At 35.3% G+C, this 25,360-nt stretch overlaps 1 protein-coding gene across 9 annotated transcripts in view; it reads left to right on the forward strand.

Moving 5' to 3' along the window:
* NEK1 (NIMA related kinase 1) overlaps positions 1-25,360 on the forward strand; it is a 70,131-nt gene that overhangs the window by 33,256 nt on the left and 11,515 nt on the right. For 3 of the 9 annotated variants that reach the window (XM_087724601.1, XM_087724597.1, XM_087724598.1), the window contains 13 exons: positions 4,575-4,658; positions 5,052-5,135; positions 9,327-9,404; positions 13,810-13,905; positions 14,788-14,928; positions 15,370-15,426; positions 16,076-16,307; positions 17,590-17,742; positions 19,582-19,749; positions 20,629-20,743; positions 20,844-20,947; positions 22,941-23,152; positions 23,966-24,117. In XM_087724601.1, the coding sequence (XP_087580727.1) occupies positions 4,575-4,658; positions 5,052-5,135; positions 9,327-9,404; positions 13,810-13,905; positions 14,788-14,928; positions 15,370-15,426; positions 16,076-16,307; positions 17,590-17,742; positions 19,582-19,749; positions 20,629-20,743; positions 20,844-20,947; positions 22,941-23,152; positions 23,966-24,117 (1,676 nt within the window). Of the gene's footprint in view, positions 1-4,574; positions 4,659-5,051; positions 5,136-9,326; positions 9,405-13,809; positions 13,906-14,787; positions 14,929-15,369; positions 15,427-16,075; positions 16,308-17,589; positions 17,743-19,581; positions 19,750-20,628; positions 20,748-20,843; positions 20,948-22,940; positions 23,153-23,965; positions 24,118-25,360 lie in introns of those variants that run through there. The other 6 variants (XM_087724604.1, XM_087724599.1, XM_087724602.1 and 3 more) reach the window with 5 other exon arrangements.

Raw genomic sequence — 25,360 nt, forward strand, 5'->3', positions numbered from 1 at the left:
CTGGATAGAAGTTGAGTGAAATGGGTGCCCCTTTGTATTGTCCCATCTCAGTGCTGAATACATCAGCATATTGTTTTTTTTATTTTTTTTATATTAATTTTTTTAAATTTATAAACATGTAAAATACACACACACAAAACTTAGACGTACACCACATTTACACAATACAATATGAACAGGAGCTTCCTGTTCTTTCTAATAGCAATTATCAATCAATACCGCTCACCTTATATTATTTCCCCTTCTATTATATTTCATTTGGATTTCTCCATTCTTAACCCTCTTATTTTACTCATAACTATTTTTGAGTTTTGTTGTATTCCTTCATTGATTCTTGTTTTTTTCCTCCATCCACTTATCCCATATCTGGTAGAATTCTGATTCTTCTTTTCCCTGGATTTCTTTAGTTTGTCCATTTCAGCACAATTCATAACCTTTCTTATTATTTCATCTTCGCTTGGAGTTAATTTGTTTTTCCATTTCTGGGCAAAGGCAATCCTTGCCACCGCAATTATATGTAGTATTAAATACTGGATTTCTTTTTTGTATTTTGCAGACATTATTCCTAATAAAAAAACTTCAGATTTCCATTCTATTTTTAACCCCGGTTATTGCCTCCAGCCAATTTTTGATCCTTTTCCAAAAACTTTTAGCCGCCTCACAGGTCCACCATAAATGGTAATATGTTCCATGTATTGATTCTTATTTCCAACATTTTGGGGAGGCATTTGTTAAGATTTTAGCTAACCTTGTTGGTGCCAGGTGCCATCTGTAAAACATTTTGTACTGGTTTTCCTTGTATGCAACTGATAGTGTCGTTTTTAAGTTTGTTCCCCATAATTTTTCCCATTTGTCTAATTCAATATTATAGCCAAAGTTCTGTACCCATTTCATCATTTGTTCTTTTACAATTTCCTCTTCCATTTTATACTTCAGGAGAAATGTATATATTCTCCCTATCATCTTTCTATCTGAGCTTTGAATAATTTTATCCAATTTGTGTGGTTCTTTAATTTTTTCTTGACGTCTGTGTAGACCAGTGTTTTTCAACCTTGAAAAATTTGCTTGCATTTGCTGGCTGGGGAATTCTGGGAGTTGAAGTCCAGACATCTTCAAGTTGCCAAGGTTGAAAAACACTGGTGTAGACCACTGTCTGTATGCTTGCCAATGCTACCAAGTTTTCAGCGATATCAAACATGGCTTGTCCACAGACACATAACAGGGTTGCCGCCTTTAGGCCATTGTCCATGATCTGGTTAGGCTGGAGATAGTTGAGCTCCACTGTTCCGGATGACTAATGTCGAACTCATTGAGTCTTCCCAGTTTAGCCATTTTGAGAAGGTTCCTGTGGTGTTGGTTGATGCCTGTACTGCTGCGGTTGAAGCTGGGTTACACTTAAGAGTCCTGGGGAGGGATCCCTCAGGTGTGCCTGTGCCTCCAGTGTGTCTTATTGGCAGACAGGGCAGAGAGTGTGGTCCCACCAGGACTTTTTTTCTGGTCTAACAACCAGTGATTTCAGCATGCCTCCAGTGTGGCTTACTGGCAGGCAGAGGGTGAGGACTAGTCCTGCCGGGGCTTCATTACCCAACCTATCACCCAGTGACGTCAGTCTCTTGGTTAACAGCAGCTCTCTCCCCTGCAGCATCCCAACTTCGTCGCCATTGTTGTGTAGTGAGCGTCAGTAGGCAAGAACCAGACCAGCATAGATGCAACAGCTTTTATTGATTCAAAAATGGAGATGAGGAACTGCAGTCAAATGCCTGTTATTTATACTCTAGGCCAACATGGCCTTAACCAATCATAAACTAGAACAGTGTTTTTCAACCTTTTTTGTGCAAAGGCACACTTTTTTCATGAAAAAAAATCACGAGGCACACCACCATTAGAAAATGTTAAAAAAATTTAACTCTGTGCCTATATTCAATATAGGCGGGTGTTTTTCCCACGGCACACCTTACACTATGTCACGGCACACTAGTGTGCCGCGGCACAGTGGTTGAAAAACACTGAACTAGAACACCACCACCACCACCATATAATTGTTCTGAACCTCCTTCCAACAGTTGGAGTCATGGAAAGATTAGTTTCACTTTAGCCCAGTTCAACAGTCAGGGTCAACTAAAGATTAATCCCATTTAGCATAACTATATACATTTAGTACATAACAAATATAGCCTCCCTTCTTTTCAATAATAGTCATAAATTAATTTGCATTTTTTTTCTCAACACGTTTCTTGCTACCCTGTTGACTATTTGCAACAAAACATTTGATGGTTCTATGATCATGCCCCAACATCTGAGTAATTTCAAGAATGCTGCCATCCATCTGAAAGACTTTTTACAATTTTTAACTTTTCAGAGTCAGTTAAATCTTTTTTAAGCCCATTTTGCCTGAGGAAAAGAAACTGCCTAATAATTATGCACACCTTGATATAGGGTGTTGATTTCCTTAGGCCACACACCCTCCCTCATTACTCAAATACACATCACCTGATCTGCTTATATCCACTAAGCATTCAAGTTTATACAGCTTGGAGGTGGGAAACATGCATACAAAGGATGATATGGTCAAAATACCCACTTCCCTAATAATAGTGCACACGGTGTATGAACAAATCATGATGAGCTTCTCCGCTATTTTTTCTTCTTTGGAATATGAAAATGGAAACCAGATTTCTATTTTTAAATCAGTCATGGAGAACTATGATTTGCCTGGAATTACATGCAAAATCTTCTACCATTCTTTGTATTTAAAAGAAGTAAAGATAAGCACTGATCACTGTGGCTTGTTTAGCTTATTTGAAACTTCATTACACTACACTGTATTTTAATTTGGTCTTTGTTACCTTTCTCTCCTGATTCCTTCATGAATCAACTTTGTGTTCTAAATTTATTGTAGTTCTGTATAATGCCCAATATGGAAATAGACAAAACAGGACAGTGGAGTAAGATGGTTCACAGTTTTTAATTTAATTTGTTACAGTTAAATAGTTAATTGAAAAACCCTTGAATTGAAAAATTCAAAACTTCTAGTTTTCTCCTTCGTTAAGGGCATTTTGTTTAGTACCACAATTCCTCTGCAATACATCCATTATACTTTATAGACATTTGTTCATACCTTATAATAATTGCTAGCAGTTTTATATTAACTCTGAAGGTCAGGCCTAGCTTTTAGAGGGGAATGTAATAAACAAAAAAAGAATATCATTTTCTCTTTTTAGCCAATTTCAATAGGTGTCATAAATGACTATAAATATGTGAGAAACACTTGATGGCAATCATATATACTCTTAAATATACACAGATGTCTTTAGAGTACAGTGGAAAAAACCAACTGATCAGCTTAATAATATAGCCACAATTATCTGAATTTCCATAATTTATCTTGATAACTTTTTATACCTTCAACCTATCACCATGAAAATTCTGGCATTATTAGCTGGTTGGAATGAATCAATTTTACTAAGGATTAGCTTGAAGTTGTGCATCCGCTGTCTGTGGAGTGCAATGAGATTGTCAATCTGCTCTAAAAATTTCAAAATCAGATATTTTGTATTAGTGAAAGAACATAAAACATTTTAAGGTGGGACAGAGAAAAGAAAAATACATTTGCCTAGGCACATTTTCCTAGCATTTATGTGAACATAGTCCTCTGGGTAATAAGGCTACAATTTTGTATTGGATAAGATTGTACCTTTTTTTCTTATTTATATCCCTTGTAGTAAATTATGTTTTTCCCCCATTAGTATAAGAGTACAGGAATAGTCTGACGGTGTAATTGCTGCACTGTAACTTAGTACCAGCATGCAAATGACATTTTTGCTCTGCACTGCATAAACCTCTCTTAAAAATACTTTTGAAATATGCAGTGTTAGGGCTAAAATGGGGTATGAAAAGCTCAATTTTATTAAATTTATTTTCATAATGTTTATATTTAGAAAATAATGATCTAATTACCTTGACTACAGATAGGAAGTAAAGATTCATTTTATACTATTTCATCTATGAACGAAGAAATATTTGTTAAGATTTGAGTACTGATCCAACTATAAAAAGATTAAAATTTTATTGCTTTTTACAAAATAGGAAATGGTGTTCATCACATAGATCAGAATAATGAATATGATATGAAAAGCAATAATCTGATTAAATGAGCAATTCATAGAAAATGATAATTCACTAAATTAAATTATATGTACATTTTATTCAAAATATTTCCAAACTTAACCACTGTATTAGCTATAATATTCAGTTGCTATGATATGTATTTATATTATGAATAAGAATTCTGAAAATATTTTGAAATTGTCATTGAAATATTTTCAATGTTATGGTGAGGTTTTTTGAGATAAGCAAATATTGGCAATCAGCAAATATATCCATTGATTTTACAATTTTAAAGGAAATAACTAGAAAATAGATAGCAAGAAAAATGGAAGAAATTTGGTGATTAAGAACACATTATTTCTTTAACCTTTTTATTCATTGATAATGATCAAATGTTGATTGATGTAAGACTAGATAATATGATGGCCCTAGCTGTTATTGAATTTAATACATTAAATGGTGAACAGGGCACACTGCAAAACCTGACAGCTATCTATGGAGGCAGGTCCATTTCTTCAAGAGGAAGAAAAGCCAGAAACAAGGAGGAAGAGGTACGCTTCCTGCATGTTTTCTGCCTTCATTGCATACATAGAATCCCATTCTCTGCCTCATTTTTTCTGCATGGACATATAATTAAAAAAAGGCTTCTTTAGAGTTTTAATTAGTATAAACAGACAACTGTTAGAGATGGCCCTTTGGCAAATTATTGTATTCATTATCTAAATTCTGTCACCAGAAAAAGGTAATTTGTTTTCTCTTAAAAACAATCAAATTTCATCTCCTCTGACAGTAATTAACTACATTTCATGATACATCAGTGATGTTTCTGCTGAATTTACTTCTCTTCCAAAAGAGACTTGACACATTACTAGTTTGGGGAATTTGAAAGAATCAGCATTGCTATAACTTTCCTCAAGCAGAAAGGTCTCTTTTTATTTTCTTAGGAATACTTGACAAGACTGAGGCAAATTAGACTTCAAAACTTTAATGAACGTCAAGAAATAAAAGCAAAACTTCGTGGAGAAAAGGCAAGTTATTTTCTTTTTATTTAGAGTAAGTGTAAGTATTTGCAGTGGCTCATGATCTTTTATGCTGTTTGGGTTAATTTAAAAACCTCTGTATAAGAAATTAATTCAAACCCTGGACCTCTGTGTTTTGTGCTTCTGCTTATTCTGCGGTCTGTTAATTCAGAAATAAGAGGGTATCAAGAGGGGAAAAGAGGTTTCCCCATTCACCAGGTAGCCTCCCTGGGGTTATTTCTTTTTTTTTTAATGAATATTTTTATTTCCATTTTCATTTTCATAACACACACTCACATGTATACTATACATAGCCTGTATCATATGGTATTAAATAATAATTATATCAGTTCCTCTTGTCAACAATGCCCAGAAAAATAGAAACCCATTATAGCTCTTCTGCTCTCCATACACCTCTCTCTTCTACCACCCTCCAACTTTCTATCTTCCCTCCATCATCCTTTTCTACTCTACTTCCCCTCCCTTTCTACTACTCCTCTCTCTACAATCCACTCCTCCTTATCCTTGTGAGTGACATCGAGTTGGCCATGCCCACCCAATCACATGACCTTACCTAATCATGCCCACCTGTTCACATGACCGCCAAGCCACTTCCATCCGGTCACATGATTGCCAAACCACTCCCACCCGGTCACATGACCACCAAGCCACTCCCACAAAACAGGCCACACCTACAGAATAGGTTCTAAAAAATTTTGAAACCCACCACTGTTCCAGACTTGTGGCTAAATCTCCAACATTTGGGGGATAAATTTGGGTACATTTTGGCCAATCTCGCTGGAGGCAAATGCCATCTATAAAACATTTTATAGAGATTTTCTTTGTAAGATACTGCCGTTGTAAATTTATAATTTCTTTCCCATAGTTTATCCCATTTTTCTAACTATATATTATGGCCAAAATTTCTTCCCCAGCTAAACATTGTTTCCTTTACCGTCTCTTCCTCCATTTTATATCTTAAAAGAAAATTATATAATCTAGTAATCATTTTTCCTCCTATTCCTAATAATATTTTACCTAATTCCATTTGTTTCTCGTGTATTCCGTATTGTTCCTGATCTTTTTAAAATCTTGTTTTAATTTGTAAATAGGGCCACCATTTCATATTTATTCCTTGTGTTTTCATATCTTGTACTGATTTTAGTTCTCCTTTTTCATCTAAGAGTTCTGCATAACTTACCATTTTGCTGAGATCTGTAGTATTTGGATATGTCATTGCCTCCATCGTTGATAACCAGATTGGGATTTTCACATAGTAGGGTTTTTTAATTTTTCTCCAGACTTTAAACAGGGCATCCCTTACTATGTGTCTCTGGAAGTAGGAGTGATATTTATTCTTTCCCTCCCAGAGGAAGCCATGCCAGCCTAATTGGAAATCATGGCCTTCTAGCATAAGAATTATTTTATTTTTTAGTTGAATCCAGTCCTTGAGCTATGTCAGGGCTGCCGCCTGATATTAAAGCTCCCAGTCTGGAAGGCCAAAGCCCCCTTTGTTTCTATTATCTTGTGGTAGTTTGTATTTAATATGCAGTTTTTTCCCTGACCAGATAAATTTGAATACCATTTTATTTAGTTGTTCGAAAAAAAATTTCTCTAATCAGTATTGTTTGGAAAAAAATAAAGTAGCTTGGGTAATACATTCATTTTAATTGTCGAGATTCTGCCAATTAGTGATATCTGTAGTTTAGTCCAATTATCCAAATCTTTTTGTATTTGTTGTAGCAATTTATTGTAGTTATCTTCTTTTATTGTAATGCATTATGCCGATAACAGTATTCCCAAATATTTATTTTTCTTGGCCCTCAAAATTCCCAGTTTCTCCTCCAGTTCTTCATTTTGTCTTTTGGTTAAATTCTTAGTTAATATTTTAGTTTTCTATTTATTTAATTTAAGCCCTGCCACTTTACCGAATTGGTTTATGTCTTGTAATAATATTAGCACAGTTTCCTCTATGATAAATGCTAGATCGTCCACAAAGGCTTGCACTTTGTATTCCTGTGATCTAATATTCAATCCCTTTATGTCCTTGTTCTGTCTAATTTGTAACATCAATGTCTCTATTGGGAGGATAAATAACGGGGGATAGAGGGCATCTCTGTCTTACCCCTTTGGTTATGCTGAAACCTTCTGTTGCTTCCCCGTTTAGTATTATTTTTGCCCTCTAACTAGAATATATTGCTCTGATCATCCCGATAAATTTCTCTCCAAAGTTCATTACTGCTAGGTGATTTATAAGAAAATCCCAATTCAGGTTATCAAATGCTTTTTGTGCGTCAATAAATATCAATGCCGCTTGTTTTCCTGAGTATTATCTCGTAGTATTCTAATATGTCCATTATTGTTTGTATATTGTTTTTTATGTGTCTGTTGGGTAGAAATTCATTTTGGTCTGGATGTATGATTCCATTTAGTATATTTTTAATTCTTTCCGCCATTATTGTCATAAATATTTTATAATCAGCATTTAGCAGCGAGATTGGCCTATAATTTTACATCTTTTGTTTTTCAATGTTGTCTTGGGGAATTAATGTTATTAGTGCCTCCATCCAGAATTTTGGTGTCTTAGCTTGTTCTAGTACATTTTTTAATAATAGGTTCTCTAATGATTTTTGCAATTCTTTATAAAATTTTGCTGGAATTCCATCCGGGCCCGGGGTTTTGTTATTTTTTGTTTTTGGATTGCCCTTTTTAATTCTAGCCTCGTTATTCTCTCATTTAGTGTTTCCTTTGTTGTTTCGGTAAGGTTGGAAGATTTATCTTCTGTAGGTATCTTTTAATATCCTCCTATTTCCTCTCGGCTATACAGTGTTTGAAAGTATCTTACTGCTATGCTTTTTTTTCTTCCTTTTGATAGTGTATCACCCCTTCTTCATCCTCTAGTTGCTATATTAATTTCTTTTCTTTTTCTTTTTTTAGTTTATAGGCTAGCCATCTCCCTGGTTTGTTGGCATTTTTGAAATAATTTTATCTACTTGATCTAATTTTCGGGCCACTTCTTCTTGTTTAATTAAATTTAATCTATGTTTAATTATTTCTTTTTCTTCTTTAGCTTCCTGGTTTTGAGATTCTTTCTTGATTTTATATTCTAATTTCCCCAGTTTTCCTGGAACGCTGTATATCGTTTCCTTTTATCTTTGTTTCTTTTTATTGTATATGCTATCATAATGCCATGCACATAAAAGAATTAGCGCTTTTCCTAAAGGAAAAGCGCTAATTCTTTTTCCACATATTGAACATAGTTCTTTTCTTTCACAACCCTCTGATTCATGGTCCATCTCTTTTTCCTTTTTGCCTCTCCTTTCCATTTGATTGTTAATGGGTTATGGTCCGCCCACATATTCAGTGTTATTTCTTCTACTTCTACATCCTTCTCCATTTCAGCCAGCACATGACACATCCAGCCTGTGGGCCGCGAGTTTGACACCCTTGATCACCCTTGATCTATGACCACATATAAACTCTCTTTCCACACTGTCAAGAGCTTTTAGTGATATTATAAAAACATTTTAGTTGGCTTTCTGATTCAAGAATAGTTTTATATTGGTTCACAGTGCATATATTTTACATAGGCAAGATTTCATATCTGGACAATTAACTTTAATCAAAAATACATTATTTTAGGGTTGTGTGAATCCAGCAGTTGGGTGATTCCAGCAGCTAAGTTAAAAAATATCAGCTCAACATGCATATGAGCTAAATTACTAATTTGGTTATCAGTAGAAGGTGATAGCAAGATGAGTATCAATCAGTGCAAGTAACAATATTTTATATTACTGGCCTGCTACATTAGCTATGTTCTATTTCTTTATTGAGAAATGGAAATATAGTCCAAACACTGTATCCCTGAAACAGAGGAGTCACTATTGGAGTTATTATGCTGTGGTTTGGAAATCTGTGAGTAGGATTTTAATATTTGACCTGGCATTTCACTTATCTATATAACCTGGTTTGGGGATATTTTTGTTTTAGACATCTAGTGGTTCCATGTCATATAAGATATGTTGTAATATAACCCAAAGAGTTGTGGTCTCTTTAAATAAAGTCATTTCTCTCTTTATTAAAATAGAACAAACCTTACTTTGAGTTTGAAATGTAGTTCAATTATATTGTTACTTTTCTTTAGTTTACAATCGGCATTTAAAAAAACTGATTTTCTTTTTTTAAAAAATAATTTTTCAGAATGAAAACAGTGGTTCTCCTGTCCATGAAATAAATGAAGAAACAGAATCAAGGCGTAAAAAAGTTGAAGCACTAAAGGTAATAATGAAAAATAAAGGAGAAAAATAGCTGTTGAAAAGGTAGGATGCAATTATCATATGGATTTTATATGTAGGAATTGCCACTGCATATTAATAATTTCCAAAAAAGAAAAGAGTCAGAGCCCTTAGATTATTAGTAAAGTACAGGTAGTTCTCAACTTATGACTATAATTGAGCCCAGAATTATCATCATAAATAATGATGGTCATTAAATAGATCATGGTCTGATCATGACAAACTTCAAGACAACTTTGGATTCCTAGACCATGGTTTGCATTACATACAAGAAGAGCTTCTGCACCTCGCAAGAACCAGGAAGAATGTACTTGGAAAACAACTGGCTCAGCTTTACTGACGGGCTTTAAACAAAAACTATGGGGGGAAGGTGACCAATCTTTAGCAACCAATCCCAAGGATAAATTCCAAGACAATCAAACAAGGAGGTAGAGCATAATTGAAGGAAGAAAAACTCAGATATAAACTAAGAGATGTATGAAGCTGAAGCATACCCTCGGTTAGCCATAAAGGACTCAGATGACTATAACTAATGCTCATGGTTTGTGGAACAAACTGTGTGAGCTTGATGGACTAATACATGAGGGAAAGTATAAAGTATAAAAGTTGGAAAGAGGGACACATAGCTAAGGCAGCATACCAGTATATAGCAATAGCTATAGCAAGGTATCTCCAATTCTGGTGAACCAGACAATGTTTTGACTGTCCTCTCGCGGTGCCTGGATGGCTGTGGGGGCCTGGATGGTAGACAGCAGGTTTTGGCTGCACCCTTGTAAGACTGAGTGGCTTCGGTGCGTGGAGCTCCAAGATCCAGGACTTTTAACATTTTTACTGTGTTTCCCCGAAAGTAAGACAGGGTCTTATTTTCTTTTGGACCCCTCCAAATTTTGCTTGGGCCTTGTTATCAGGGGGGGGGCTATTGCTTTGGGGTTGCCAGGTGGCTACTCTCTTGAGAGCGGGCGCCCAAACAGCCGGGCACAGCTTTGGGGCAAACGGCTGTGTTGCCCTGTCGCAGCAGCGCAACAAAGCCACCATGAGGTGACCATGCTCATAAGCAGTTGCCTGGCAATTCCCCTTTCCAGCCGGGCAGAGCACCACTCACCAACCCAGTAATATCCCAAAGGCGCTAAGCCGCGTGGTGCTCTGCTGGGCCAGGGCGCCGCCAAAGCCCTGCTGCCACCGCCATGCTCCAAGCATAACCGGCTTCCAAACTCCAGAGATCCACTGCCGAGTCTTCAGCCAGCCCACAACCATAGAGTGTAGTCCCAGAGCGGCCACTGCCAGAAGACTCAGCAGTGGAGTTTGTAAGCTGGTTATGCAGCATGGCGGCAGCGCCCTGGTCCAGCCTTGCCGGGAGAGTTGGGCATAGTGAGGCAGGGAGGCACACGAGTTGGAGGCAGAACAAGTGCTCACACAACCTCTCTTTCCAGCCGGGCAGAGCGCCACGTGGCTTAGCGCCTTTGGGATATTACTGGGCCAGTGAGTGGTGCTCTGCCTGGCTGGAAAGGGGTGTTGCTGGGCGGCTGCTTGTGAGAGCAGCTGCCTGGCAACCCTCCGCTCCAGCTGGTCACAGTGCCACCCACCAACCTAGCGGTATCCCAAAGGCATCAAGCAATGTGAGCGCCATTGCCCCCCTCCCTCCGGCTCCTGTCGCTTTGCACCTTCGGGGTATCTCTAGGTTGGTGAGTAGTGCTCTGCCTGGATGGAGGGGGGGTTGTCCAGGGGGCTTATTATTGGGGGAGGGCATATATCTTTGGCCACAGGAAAAATATGGCATGGTCTTATTATCAGGACACGTCATAATTTCGGGGAAACACGGTATTTCTGGATGGGAGTGCACTACCCTAAATAGAACCTGTTCACAATTTGGGGTTTTTCCTTGATTCATAACTCCTGTTCAAAGAGCAGGTGGTAATCACAGCTATGAGAGCCTTTGCATATCTTCATTTTGTGTGCCAGTTGCTGCCTTTCCTGGGTCAGGCGTCCCTGTCCTCAGTTACTCAACCTCTAGTCATCTCATGTTTGGACTGTTGCAATGAGCTCTATATGGGGCTATCCTTGAAGAGCATTCAGAACATATAGCTGATGCAGAGTGCAGCAGCACAGGGAATTTTTAGGGTTCCTATAGTGGCTGCATGGGCATGGGTCCATGCTACTTGAAGAACCGTCTCACACCAATGTGACTGGCCCACACTGGCAGAGGGGTCATGCTGCAGATCCTATCAGCCAAGGAATGTCAGCTGTCAGGTTCCAAGAAAAGACCCTTCTATGCTGTGCCTCCTGTCTTCTGGAACATCCTACCCACTGAGGTGAGGTTGGCTTCCATCCTCCTATCATTTCAAAAGAGCCTCAAGACTTGGCTCTGTCTGATGGCTTGGATATCCAATAGGGGAGCTTCATACTGGAGGTAGTTGATTAGTTAAAACCTAATCCCACCTCCCACACCCTGTGTGTCCATCCCCCACCTTTCCCATTTTAATGGTTTGTAATTGTGAATGGTTTTATCTGCTGTGTGCCCTGTCTATTTTAAAGTCTTTTCTTCTTTGATGTTTTATGCTTTAAGTCATCCAGAGTCATTGTATATGAGATGGGCGGCAATTAAGTTGTCTAAATAAAAATAAATAAATAAAATGGGATGTTGCAAACCAGCATAAATATAAACTGGTTACCAAGCACCCAAAATTCAGTTGCATGACCTTGGGGATGTGCGTGACCATCAAAACTCCAGAACTGGGTCTTAAGTAGTTTTAGGGAGCTCCGGGATATTTTTGAATGGTTGCTAGGTAAAAACTATTATATCAGAGAAAAAGATTCTATTATTCGCTCAGCACTGTCAAAATCTATACATGGGAAAATTAAAGGGACTCCAATTGAGAATGTAATAATACCTTAGTCTTTTGTTCCATGTCTCTTTATCATGAAGTGCATTTCTTTCCTACTGAGCTAGTCTTGCTCAGTGTAGCTTCACAGTCCCTTTTTCATTCAAAGGGATCTCATTATATTCCTGCAGTCTGTGACATTTTCTTAGCTTAGCCTATACCTCAGCTTCTTTATGTTGTCAGTAGTACTCAACTTACAACCATTCATTTAGTGACTATTCAAATTTCTGATGGCCCTGAAAAAAAGTGAGTTTCAATCAGTCTTCACGCTTAAGATTGCCAGAGTTGCAGTCATGTGATAATATTTGAGCTCTTGGGAACTGGTATGTATTTACATGGTTACAGCATACTAGGGTCACATAATCACCATTTGGAACCTTCGGAGTCGGCTTTGAACAATGAAATCCATAGAAGAAGTTGGATTTGCTTAATGGCTGTGACAAAAAGGTTGTAAAATCAGGCATGACTCACTCAATGACTGCCTATTGTAGCAATGGAAATACTAATCCCAATTATGGTCATAAGTCAAGAACTACCTGTACTCAAATCTGTTCTCTTGCCAAGTTCTTGAACTTATTAGAACTAAATTTATTTGAGCCTTTCTTGGAGCCCCAAAAGATATTAAAATGCCATGTTACATTTGAATATCAGTTTGGCTCTTATTCATCAATTTTTCATTAAAATTATTTTCCTTCCCTGTAGTTTTGGTTTATTTGTTCCTTAAGGATTGCTTTAAAAACATAACTTAAGAAAGTTCTTTGGTTTTCTCAATGGAGAGCCTCTATTCATAAGATTTATGGAAATGTTAGATATGCTGTCAAGTAATAGATCTGGGAAATTAATCTTCTAACTAATCTGACCTTAACATCTACTCTTACAATTTGAGTAATTCGGGGTTTGGGCCAGCCTCCTCTCTATCATCCATTGTAACAATGAAATTTTGTAGAGTGACTGGCACAAAAAGAGGTTATTATGAAGAAAGAAAATAGTCTGTATTCATTTAGATTTGAAATGTGCCAGATGTAAGCGTTTAGTTTTTTCATTCACCATTAATTTCTAATAAAGGAAGATGCATCTGTAGTATTAACCAGCAAGGCAGAAAGCCAACAGCTTCTCTAGTTCCTTTTGCACATTCTCTAGCTTGTACATACAATACTTTTTTTGTTAAAAGTATGCTGCCTATATCAGAGATGTTTTCTGCAACGCTTGTAAACTAAATATACAGCGAAAATAGATTTATTTCATGACGCCCAAACTCCATGGATGAATAGTTAAAACAAGAGAGACACTTTGAGAACAACAACTCTTAAAATGCATGAAACTGAGATGTAATAATATGTTTTGGAAATCTAATTTGTTAAAATTCAACACAAAAATATTTTTAAAAACAGTATTATAAATGTCAGATATGTCAAATCATATTCATGGAAATGAAGTTGGTAATTAATTTCCACAGAATCAGAATAGGGTTTCTTAGTTTAAAAAATTACTTTTTTGATCATATTCAAGGCACAAGCAAAAGCCCGGGCTGCAGTCCTGAAAGAGCAGTTAGAACGAAAGAGAAAAGACGCATATGAAAGAGAGAGGAAAGCTTGGGAAGAGCATGTAAGAAATGTTAACCTATTGGTTGTTTTCTATCTGCTTGCAATTTTTCTTTGAAGCTTTAAACTAAGTGTTGCCTTGTAGTGCACTAAGTATGTGTAAATAGTACAATGTTCTTAAAACTTAAGAGATTTTGATTTTTTTTTTCTTTTGTATTTTGAGAATCTGGTCACTGGATCTTCTTGGACAGAAAATTGTCTTAGGCAATGTTCTGTCCTTGAGCAAGTCATAATTGAGACATTCCTCCTAAGCACTACTAATTTTATTGCCTTTATTCCTCTCTTGATTTATTTTATAATCATCTCTGTGATTTGCCCTTTAAGCCTCTCTGAGACATATTTCAGGTACTATTCAGATCATTGAATTGATTGTTTTTAGATGATAGGGTAAAGAATTCCTATACCCAGGACCCATAAATGTTTGGTTTAATTTCTGTAATCATCACCTGTCTGCTTCCCAAGTACTTGAATGTGCAGAAAATGTAGAGGAAATTGAAGGGGTTTTTCCCCTACTAGATAAAGAGGCATGAAAAAGAAATTGTTTCAAGGCAACAATAAACTCCTAATTTCATTGTGGTCTAACTACAACAAAATGTGTTACCTTCATAACTCAGTTTTTAGTAGGAGAGTGATTTTAACTTATCACACTTATCTAATGCTAGAAATGAGGTAGAATTAAAAAACTGAGTATTTAGTAGTTTAATTATAAAAATGAAAATAATATTAATAATTAATAATATTATTCAATAATATTTGGAAAAATGTTTGGAAGCTGTTCATGGAAGAAGAAATGAAAATGTTTCTATCTTTACATTTTTGTGTTAATATTTAATTCTTCCTTCCTTTTACGTGTGTTTGTGTGTGTGTGTATGAATTATAATTACAGCTGGTATCCAAAGGGATAAAAACTCCAGTGGGAGCTTCAGAATTAAGTCCTACTAAGCAGGAGGAAAGTTCTCCTACTAAATTAAAGCTCAATTCACCACAGATCATCACAATGACATCAGCTTTGAAGGAAGTGGGTGCAGTAAGTAATGCCATCATTTGCAAATAATAAAATTAGAGTTTTGGATAAAAAAATTCTTCTACTATACCACAATTTCTTATTGTCACCTTAAATTCACCTTTTCCCAATATTTTAAACTCCAGAGTATTGTTGGAAAATTATGATAAAATGAATCAAAACAAATTTGAATATATATATATATATATATATATATATATATATATATATATATATATATATATATATATATATATGTGTGTGTGTGTGTGTGTGTGTGTGTGTGTGTGTGTGTGTGTGTGTGTATATATATATACACACACACACACACACACACACATACATACATACATACATCACACATAAAATAAACACATATATGAATGAAATGACAAACATTATCTTTTCCAGTCTCACGGCTATCACTTAATGTATTTGATATATATTTTCAATCTGGATTTGTAGGATGAAAATGCAGTACTTGTCCAGGAAGAGGATATTAAACCTGATCTTTCTATACATGTAAGTTTAATTATATGGACTTTGTTTTGTTCCTACACTTCAACATTTTTTAAAAAAAATCACTATTATGTTATATAAATATCTAATAAAAGGTTTGCTTGTATCCCAAACCATTCTTAAATCTAACATTCTTAAAATTCTAAATTGTTTCTTCTTTTTACAAACCACATCTATTGCTTTTTTTATAGCAACATTTCATTTAGTTTCCATCTAAGGAATTAAATGTTATTTTATATACCAAACTTACATGATAATGATATGAAAAAGTCTTTCATAGTATCATTGCTTTAAAATCCTGAACAACTAAGTTTTTTGAAAATCCAAATCATGTCAATTTTTGACAAGAATCCATATCTTTCAGTAAAGTAGGTATACTCTCTAACCTAAATTATAATTTTTCTGTCTTTATATATCAACTAGCTCATTTCTATCAAATCAAAGGAAAAAAATGGTAATTTGGCTTGAGCTATTTTAATATTTTTCTCAGAGAGTCTGTCAGTTCTGGGGATATCACTCCATTCCAATTTTCCATCAAACACCAATTTTCAAGAAGAAACTTGTTTTATAAATGACTTATGGAAAGATTAACAATAACTTGTCCTCTTTTGGGGACCTTTTTTTTTTTTGTAAACATTTTTCTGCTTTTTAGAACAAGCGAGAAATACTTCGAAGACTGAATCAAAATCTTAAAGCACATGTAGATGTGAAAGAGAACAGGGAGCCCGAAGACACCTCAGAAATCCCTGTGGCTGGTGAAAATCATCACCAACAAGTAGTAATATGTCCAGTTTCAGTTGATCGCAAGAAATGGGAAACAGGGCCACAGCTTGTAGTTCCACTAGCACAATTAACAATGGAAGAATCCTTCTCTCGAACAGAAGGTAAATTGCCTTGGTTTTCAAATTACTTTTGCAGTAACATGTAGATATTTATTCTACCACGTAGCCTAATGATACTTAACAGAGATTGTGTCTACTTCACCAGATGTATTATGCAAATTGCAATGCATAATAGATCAGACATGAGGCAGTTTTCAACAATGAATTACTATCACCCAAGAAAGGCAAAGATATGATTCAGACTTTTTGCCTTAGTCTAGGGCTCTTTTCCTCCTGTTCATTTTTTAAAAACTTTGTACAATTAAGTAAGCATTATTATATTTTTTATTTAGACTATTGATGGTTCTATTAACCTAATCTCATAATTATTTGTTTCTTTATCCTAGATTCCTATTTTTTGCAGAGCTCTGTTCTGACTTTCACGTATTTTCTAGCTTGCTGTAGGGCATTACTAAGAACAGATCAACACTATGTGTTGTTAGAGTATCCAAAGAAAACTGTGAATACTCATGAATCACACCATCTGATAGTGATCTATGATTGCAATAAAGTTTAAATATAACTTACTAGTTAAATCACCCGTTTCTTCACTTGAGAACTGGCAGTTTTTTCTATTAATCTAACTGTAGAATCAGCTATTCAATCTTTCTCTGTGCTTAACTATAAGAGAGGAGTTCAGTGTCATGCCTTAAGGCAAAGAATCTGAATCACATGCTCAGTGCCTGAAAATAAGGTTGAATGACTTGTTGCATCAAACTAGAAAGCATCTTTATAATACATCTTAGTATTTTGTTTACTGTTTAAATTTTGTGCAGAGTCTGACTAAATATGCATAATTTTAAACTAATGCTGATCATATAAATATAAATATTTTTCATTTTTTATTGTTGGGGGTTGGTTTTCTCCTCCATATAACATATTCACTTTATTAGTGTGAAAAATAACATCTGTTATATCATTAAAACTTTTTCTTTCTCATTTATCTTAAAAGATGGAATAATAGTTATTAAGTTCTATAGAATATTTTGCCAGCTAATACTAATCAGTCTTTTTTAACAAAATTTATTTCCATAGATATAATTCATATTAATTTATAACAAATGAAATTGTTTTAATAAAATTGATAATATTAGAAGTATATTTACAGGCCACCACATTGTCACTTTATTCATTTTAAGGATCATTTAAAATTTAAAAAACAATGCGGAGTTATTCAGAGATGGCTCTCTCAACTTTCACTGAATATACAAGCAAAATACAGTATCTTCCCATATATTATTTTTTAAAGATACATTTTGGCTAACATGTTAAATTTTTCCTACAGAACAAACATTTGGAGAAGTTATTAAATTAGATGTTGCTGAACCCCAGCGAAAAGTTTGGGATAATAGCTCTATTGATTCTGTACTGAAGAAACTTGGGGAAGTTGAATTACAGCTTCAAACTGATCTGATGGATAACTTAAACATTACCAGTGGTAAGGATAAATTATAGCTATCATTTGGAGTTTTGAAATCCATACAAGGCTTACATTTTTGAATTTTTCATGAATTGTAGTCAGAACATTAAACTAATGTACAGTTTTTCTTGATTATTCAGAGAGTAAAACCTCTTTGCTTTGGCCCTGAAAATGGCAACTCAGAGGAGTGTCCTTTTTTAAAGCTAAAAGACATTAGCTAAGACAGGGGTTTTCAAGCCTTTTCCAGCCACAGAACCTATTTGTTATTTTAAAAATTCTTGGAATCTGATCAAGAGTGATGTAATTTCTAAATACAAACCCCATCCTTCTAATATAGTATAACTTAGTGACTAAGGGGAAGAAAAACCTTTCTACAAGAATTGGTGAGGGGAGACTGTTTTTTGCTGAGAGTATTTCCCCCCATTATTTTAGTCCTGCAGATCCCATTGAAATATTTGGGTTCCATGGAACTTGATTAAAAAATCCCACCTTAGTATATATTTTATTTCTGGGTCAGGTGATGTTGCAAGGTTATCTGGGTCTCATTAATTATGTCGACATAATTAGGCCTCCTCCAAATTCCATCCGCCAGTCAGTGCCGACTGGCGACTACGCGGAGGAGAGCCTTCTCAGTTGCAGCTCCGACGCTATGGAACAATCTCCCCGTGGAGATCCGCACCCTCACCACCGTCCAGGCCTTCCGCACAGCTCTCAAGATCTGGCTATCCCGTCAGGCCTGGGGATAAGACTTTACGCTCGCCCCTCCCGAATGTTGAATGAATGTTGTGTTTTTACCGCTAATTATTTTTACTCACATTTTCTTTTTGTGTTTTGTCCGGCACTCCCCTCCCCTATTATTGTAAGCCGCCCTGAGTCCCCTCAGGGAAAAGGGCGGCCTATAAATGTTTAATAAAACTAAAACTAAAAACTAAAAAATATGGATAAGGTATTATTTTCTTGTGCTCATAGTTCTGGGCTGGATCTGTGTCTGACCTTTGGAGATAGTGGAAGAGTGGCTACCTGGATCTAGGAAATGTCAGTCCTTTGCTTCAGGCCTACTGTTCTACCCTTAGACCTTCTGTTCTGGCCAACTTTCATAACTATTGCCTGTTAGAAGCTTAGTGACAAAATGTTTGCAAAGTACCCCGTTAGATTGTTTATTATCAATGTTTTTGTTACGTTTCTTATTGTGGATGGTTTTATTACTGTCCTTGTGTAAGTTCCTGCAAGTCTGTATGGACTGCAATAAATACATGCCAATTTTCTGTATTTTGAAATTTTTAACTTTTCCTCTCTTCTTTTCTTTCGGGTCTGTAGTTTTTCTCTGTGTGATTATTCACCACTTCAATAAACAGTTAAGAGTCTCTTTTGGATTTTTTCTCTCTTTTGTTTTTAAGATTAGATTTTAAGTAAAAAAAAAGAATCATCTTACCCAGTTCCAATTACTGCTCATTTCCACTGCTCCTGTGCTTTCTTTGTTGCCTCAGCTGTCCCAGCTTCCTGGCAGCCATTTTTGGCTGCCTCTTTTCCTCCTCATGAAGGAGAGGGGGGGGGCTGGAACAAGCAGGGGTGATTGTGACTCTACACGACCTGCAGGGTGCCCCTCTTGGCTTTAGTTCCTTTTGGAGCCTTCTAATGTGGAGAACTCGGCATGGGAACATGGAGCCCGCTCCTCATATCCAATATTGCCTTGACATCAGCCGGAAGTCCCAATATCTGGATTTCTATACAATTGCAGTACAGTTTTAAAATAACATAGATTAAAAATGCAGTTTCTGAGTGCTGAATGCTATATCTCATGTTTGCTGAAAGGAATTCAGTAAGAAGTATGTTTCAAATGATAACGTTTTTCTGTAGAAGTGTCAAAGACAACTTTAACAGCAGGAAAGAGCGATGATACTAGAGCAGTAACTTCTGTTGAAGGAAAATCATCCATTGAAGCTGATAATAGAGAAAATTTGGCAATAGCAAGCCTTCATGGATCTGACTTAGGCCAGTTATCATCTGAACCAATTCTGACAGAAGGTATGTCTTGCCAATTCTCAATTCAACTATATTTAAATGTATTAATCTAATCAAGCAAGAAAAATATCTTAAAGAAGCTTGACAAGAATTGGTTACATATATGAAACCTTGCAATCCATATAACTGTTTTATTCCAGCATACTTTTGATCCTGACTGATTGTACAAGAGCATAATAATTGTATTTATTTCTTATATTTTTATTCTTTACTTCTGTCTTGTTTCTATTGTTCTTATTGTAAATTGCCCAGGTGTCAGTGCATTGAAATAATTGACAAATGCTGTTACAGGTAGTCCTCAACTTATGACTGTAACAGAGCATTCCCTGTGATGGTCATAAAGTGGGTCGCCCAGTGACCAACTCAATTTCACTATCTTTTTTGTGGCGGTTGCTAAGAGAATGTGACAGTCATTTGCTGTGGGGCATTTTTGCCCAAAATAGGAACTAACTGGCAAAAACATTGTAAATCACCGTCATGTGATTCCATGACACTGCAAACAGCCGTAAATGTGCTAAGCACCCACAATATGATCATTTGACTGTGGGTGGAGGCTACTGGGACTTTGGAACTGGATCATAAATAGCCCTGAGAGGTCTGTTGTGAATTTGAATGGTTGCTAAGCAACTAGTCGTAAGTTCAGGACTAATTCAATCAGCCATAACTGAAACATGTAAAAATAACACAGAGAAGTATTTAATAACATTTCACATGGCATTTTAAAATATGACTTTACTGGTTATATCTTGCTATTGCTATTTTTGAGTGCTGTTAAAGATTTTTAAATGATATTCATGCATAATATTTCAAAATAATTCATGTTGTTCTGCTAAATTTGCTATATGTAAACGTCTTCAGAAAAGCTAAAACTTTTCCCCATAGAATCAGATGGTTTGGAAGAAGAATTGCTAGAAGAAACCCAAAGAAACAAATGTCAAACAAATATATTTCCTGTTGCTGAAGTATGGGTTAATGAAGGAAAAGAAAAGGAAACAATGTAAGTCCCCATATTTTATATTGACTCCATTTGAAAATCAATTTTTGACAAACTAATAATAAACTATTTGCTTTTTTTCCTGGTTACGATGCTCCCACAGGTCAGAAATTCATACTGATAATTGTCACTCTGACGACAACAAAGATCTTGCTATAGAAGATGGAAATCATAAAAAAATACCAATCCTTGATGAACCATCAGTAGGTCAGCACCTGTAATTGTTTAAAGCAAAATTCCCTCACATGTTTAGACTGATTGGTGCATTTGAAAATTTCAGATCATTTGTGGGTATGTTAGAGAATTCCCCGCATATAGCTGGCATGTTGGGACAGATGTAGTCACAAAAGCACTAAGAATATATTGATGATCCCTATTTACCTTATTAGAGGGCTGGTGAACATTGGGCAGTAGTCATGTAACATTTTTATCTTTAGGAACATTTATGGATTTATTTAATACACAAGTACATTCCTAGAAATAAAGACATTTGAAGATTTCCTCATCTTAGTTAATTTAAAGAATTCTCTGATAATTCTAATGCTATGTCTATCGTTTACTGTTTCATAATATTGTTTTATATTGTAAGCTGTCAGAGTCCCCACAAATAAATTTAATAAATTATAATGTATTTTGCAGCTTGTGAGCTTCCTGCTGACTGATAGATTGATATGTAGGCACATACATAACACACATGCATGCACACACACAAGTCACATTTAAAATACCAATAAAGGAGAATATTTGTAGCTCATGATTGAAATGAGGGTGTATAGCACTAATGATGAAATATCTGCAATAAAACAACAAAGCTCAAAGAGCACCAAAGACCCCTCACTTTTAAATTGTTCCTTCTGGAAGGGAATATGGTCGGCCATAAGACATCATTACATAAACTAATTAACATCTGTAGGTCTTTAAAAGTAAAATGGGACTGGATTGGATGTGCCTAGATATTTATTTATTTAAGTACATTTATATGGCAAGCCATTTACAACAAATCTAGTCAGCTAACAACATTAGGAACATGATAAAACAATCATAATAATACAATGACGGATGAGAAAACATTTGCATGTTTAACAATCATCTGACCCACATGCCTAGTTAACCCTGTTTAAAGGCTTTTCAGAATGCTAGTTAGAGCCAGCCTCCCCCACATTATTTTTTTCTATGTTATTCAGTGTAATAAGAAACCTGTCTGAAAATAAACCTCTTGTGATCCCAATGTTCTTAAGGAACAGAACTGTCACCTGAATTTTGTCTTTATATCTCTTTCTTTCTGATCATACCAGGATTTAGTAAGAAAAAAATGCAGAAAAGAGACACAGAAAAGAAATCATGTGATGAATGAAAGAACTCGTTTCCTTTTGCCATTTATCCTGCTGAAAAATCTCCACTTTTCTCACACATAGGTTTTCATAGTCTATGGCGATGTGGAGGACAGTTATTTTTTATTGTTTAATTTCACTGAATTATGAATTAAGCACAAATTTTAAAAATAATTATAGAAAAGCTAACTATTGTAGATACAATGAAAATATTGTATTAAGACTTTGATAAGATATCTTTAAATTATTAAAAGAGGTGTTTGTAAGAAGTATGTCTTAAGTACTGGAAGCACTATTAGAAATTATAAAGAAAAATGCAATAAATGTTATATAAATTAAGTCTGGAATCTTTTACACAGGATAGTTGATAATAGTAATCCTGAGAACAAGGAGAGGAAGAATCCAGATGAACAGTCTTTTAGACTCAAGTTTACCTCCTTTTGTTCTTTTTGTACAACTGTCAGATGAAATAAGCCCAAAAACTGGGACTGATAATTATTTCTCTTGAGCTGAGCAGCAATGCTTTTTTCAACAGTGTTGCAGTAGAAACAGTCAAGAATTAAAAAGAACTAAATTTGATTGACAGGATTTCTTAACATTCATTAGGTAGATAAAATTTAATGACTTGAACCTAAAATTACTGAAGTTAACTGACAACTTGAAAAAAACTGATTATTTCAGATAGGAGGGAATCCTAACGCATTGTTTTAATAACAATGTATAGTATTCATATTTTAATTCTGAAATGCTTACTAAATATACAATTCCTTCAGATGTCTGAATCATGTCATTCTTTTACTTAATTGGAGCCCTTGATTTGTTACTATTGTATATGTATTTTTAAAATAATTTGGTCTTTATCATACCAGAGACCAACAGCCCTGCACTGCCTGAACCCTTTTTTCAGAAGGTCCAGGAGCACCAAGCAAGACTAGTAGCTTTTCCAGTTCTTTCAACACAGTCTTCCTTTGAAGATTCTCTTCCAACAAGATCACGCTCTGTATCGCCAGAGAAAACAAAAGGCAAAAATTCAGTGTTGGTAGGACTTTCTACAGGTCTGTTTGATGCAAACAACCCAAAGGCAAGTGTTAAAAATCTTTAATATCTTCCACAGTCTAAATCCTATTATTGAAAGCAAACACATATTATTTTATGAACTGATTAAGCAACATAAGCTAATATAAAATGTTGGGTTTTGCATGCACATGTATGGATTTATTTGGTAGTAGATATAGCATTTCTTTTAATGATTATAAAATTATGATATCTGACCTGTATAGCAGGCATTCCCAACTCCTGGGACACAGATCGGTACCGGTCTGTGGACTATTAGGAACCAGGCTGTATAGCTGGAGGTGATCTACGGGTGAGGGATAAAATCAAAACCATTCCTCCTTCCCCCGGTCTTAGTCTTCCACGAAACCGGTCCCTGGTGCCAAAAGGTTGGGGCCACTGCTGTACAATACAAGAATTACAAACAAAAGTTTTCATATAAAAAAGGAGACATTTTGTAATGTTGGAAACAGATGGCATTCTGGGCTTTTATATTTAAAATAGAAATTTTATTTAAGAATTTAAAAGTTGTGAAAAAGTTATAATGTTTGTGACATGATAAACAGTTTATCACATTATATATTGTTATAAACTCCTATTACATAATGAGAACAATTCAGTTTGGTCATGAAAACTAACATAGTTTAACCTATTCTGTTAACAACCTATAACTTCTTCCCATTGCCAAACAATATAGTTGCTTCATTCTTTGAGTTAAAAATAAAGATAAATTTATTTTGTTACAATATTTTATATTTATATTTTGATTAAGATACTATGTTATCGTCATATAACCTTTGCTTTTTTATTTAATCTATTCATGTAATGCACTTTATTTCAGTTGCTGAGGACATGTTCCCTTCCAGATCTTTCAAAATTATATAGAACTTTAGTTGATGTTCCCAGTGTTGCAGATATCCAAAATCAACAGAACCTTGAAATTGATGATGTGGAAGATGTACCAATTAAAGAACATTCAGATTCTGAAGAAATGTGAGCTATCCTACTTCACAAAAAGTATTTAGAGAATGTGTTTGCCACGATTTTCATGAGAATTAAAATAAATGATAGTATTAATAAAATGTAAGTTTTAAAAAATGGGTTGTTTGCTATCCCAGGCTGGTATTCTGCCTTTTGGGTCTTTATATACTGGATCCAGTTGAACTTTGATATACTGGTTTGGTCATTCTTGCCAAGGGTCTCCTCTCATGGCGTCTATCCCCTAACAACGATGTGAGAGATAGGGCTCTCAGAACTTGTGCTGTCTTTCTTGTAATTATCAGGTAATCCTATATATTAAAATACTCTTTGTACCAGATAAATGAAGACCTATTCCAATCAAAACAGGAACTTTAAAAGAGAATTAACAAAAGAACCCCCACTACTTTAGGGAAAACATAAAATGGTAATGGTCTGTTGCACGTTTTCAAAAATAGTATTTAAAAAATACTATAGAGAATTTCGAATGAGATTTCAGTTTATTCCAAGCCACAAAAAAAAATCTTAAGAGAAATTATTTCACCTGGCACAATCTGGAATATACATAAAAGTACATTATAAGTTATATAAAATATACATAAAGAAAACAGAGGTCTGCAAAAAAAAATGTAAGAGCTGTTTTGGTTATTCCACGTAAGCTTTATGTTTTTTGGTGCGCTGAATCAGAAAATTACCTCCATTTTGTCATAGGACATCACTTTTCCTGACAATTTAGGTAACTATGTTAAATAAGCCAATACCTCAAAATAAATGAAAATAGACTTATAAAATTAAAGTTTTATTACAATATTTTCATGAAAATCCTTTTTTGAACTAAAATGAGCTCACCTACACACACTAAACTCGATTCTTCTTCCTTGTGAGGCTCCTCTTGGTGCATTTACGGTTGTGAGTAGCATCTGGAATGTCTCTCTGAAGCATCCAACAGTAATCTGCCAACATTGTAATGCTCCATTTTCCCTGGCATCTCCTTTCAATCTCTTTAATGTCTTGGTGGAATCGTTCACCTTGTTCTTCACTCACAGCTCCCAAATTTTCAGGAAAGTAGTCAAGGTGGGACTGGAGGAAATGCACTTTCAAACTCATCAGGCAACCTAAAGCTTGAAATGCTTTCAGCATTCTTCTGATTATCTTTTTGTAATGAGGATCTTTGTTACTGCCTAAAAATTTCTGTATGACTTCTTTAAATGCAATCCACCCTTCTTTTTGAGGATCCGTCATGGTATTGACAAACTCT

The sequence above is a fragment of the Thamnophis sirtalis genome, unplaced genomic scaffold (assembly GCF_051295495.1).
Source record: "Thamnophis sirtalis isolate CommonGarterSnake01/CBP01778 unplaced genomic scaffold, rThaSir2_p1.2 scaffold_10, whole genome shotgun sequence".
Classification (NCBI taxonomy): Eukaryota; Metazoa; Chordata; class Lepidosauria; order Squamata; family Natricidae; genus Thamnophis; species Thamnophis sirtalis.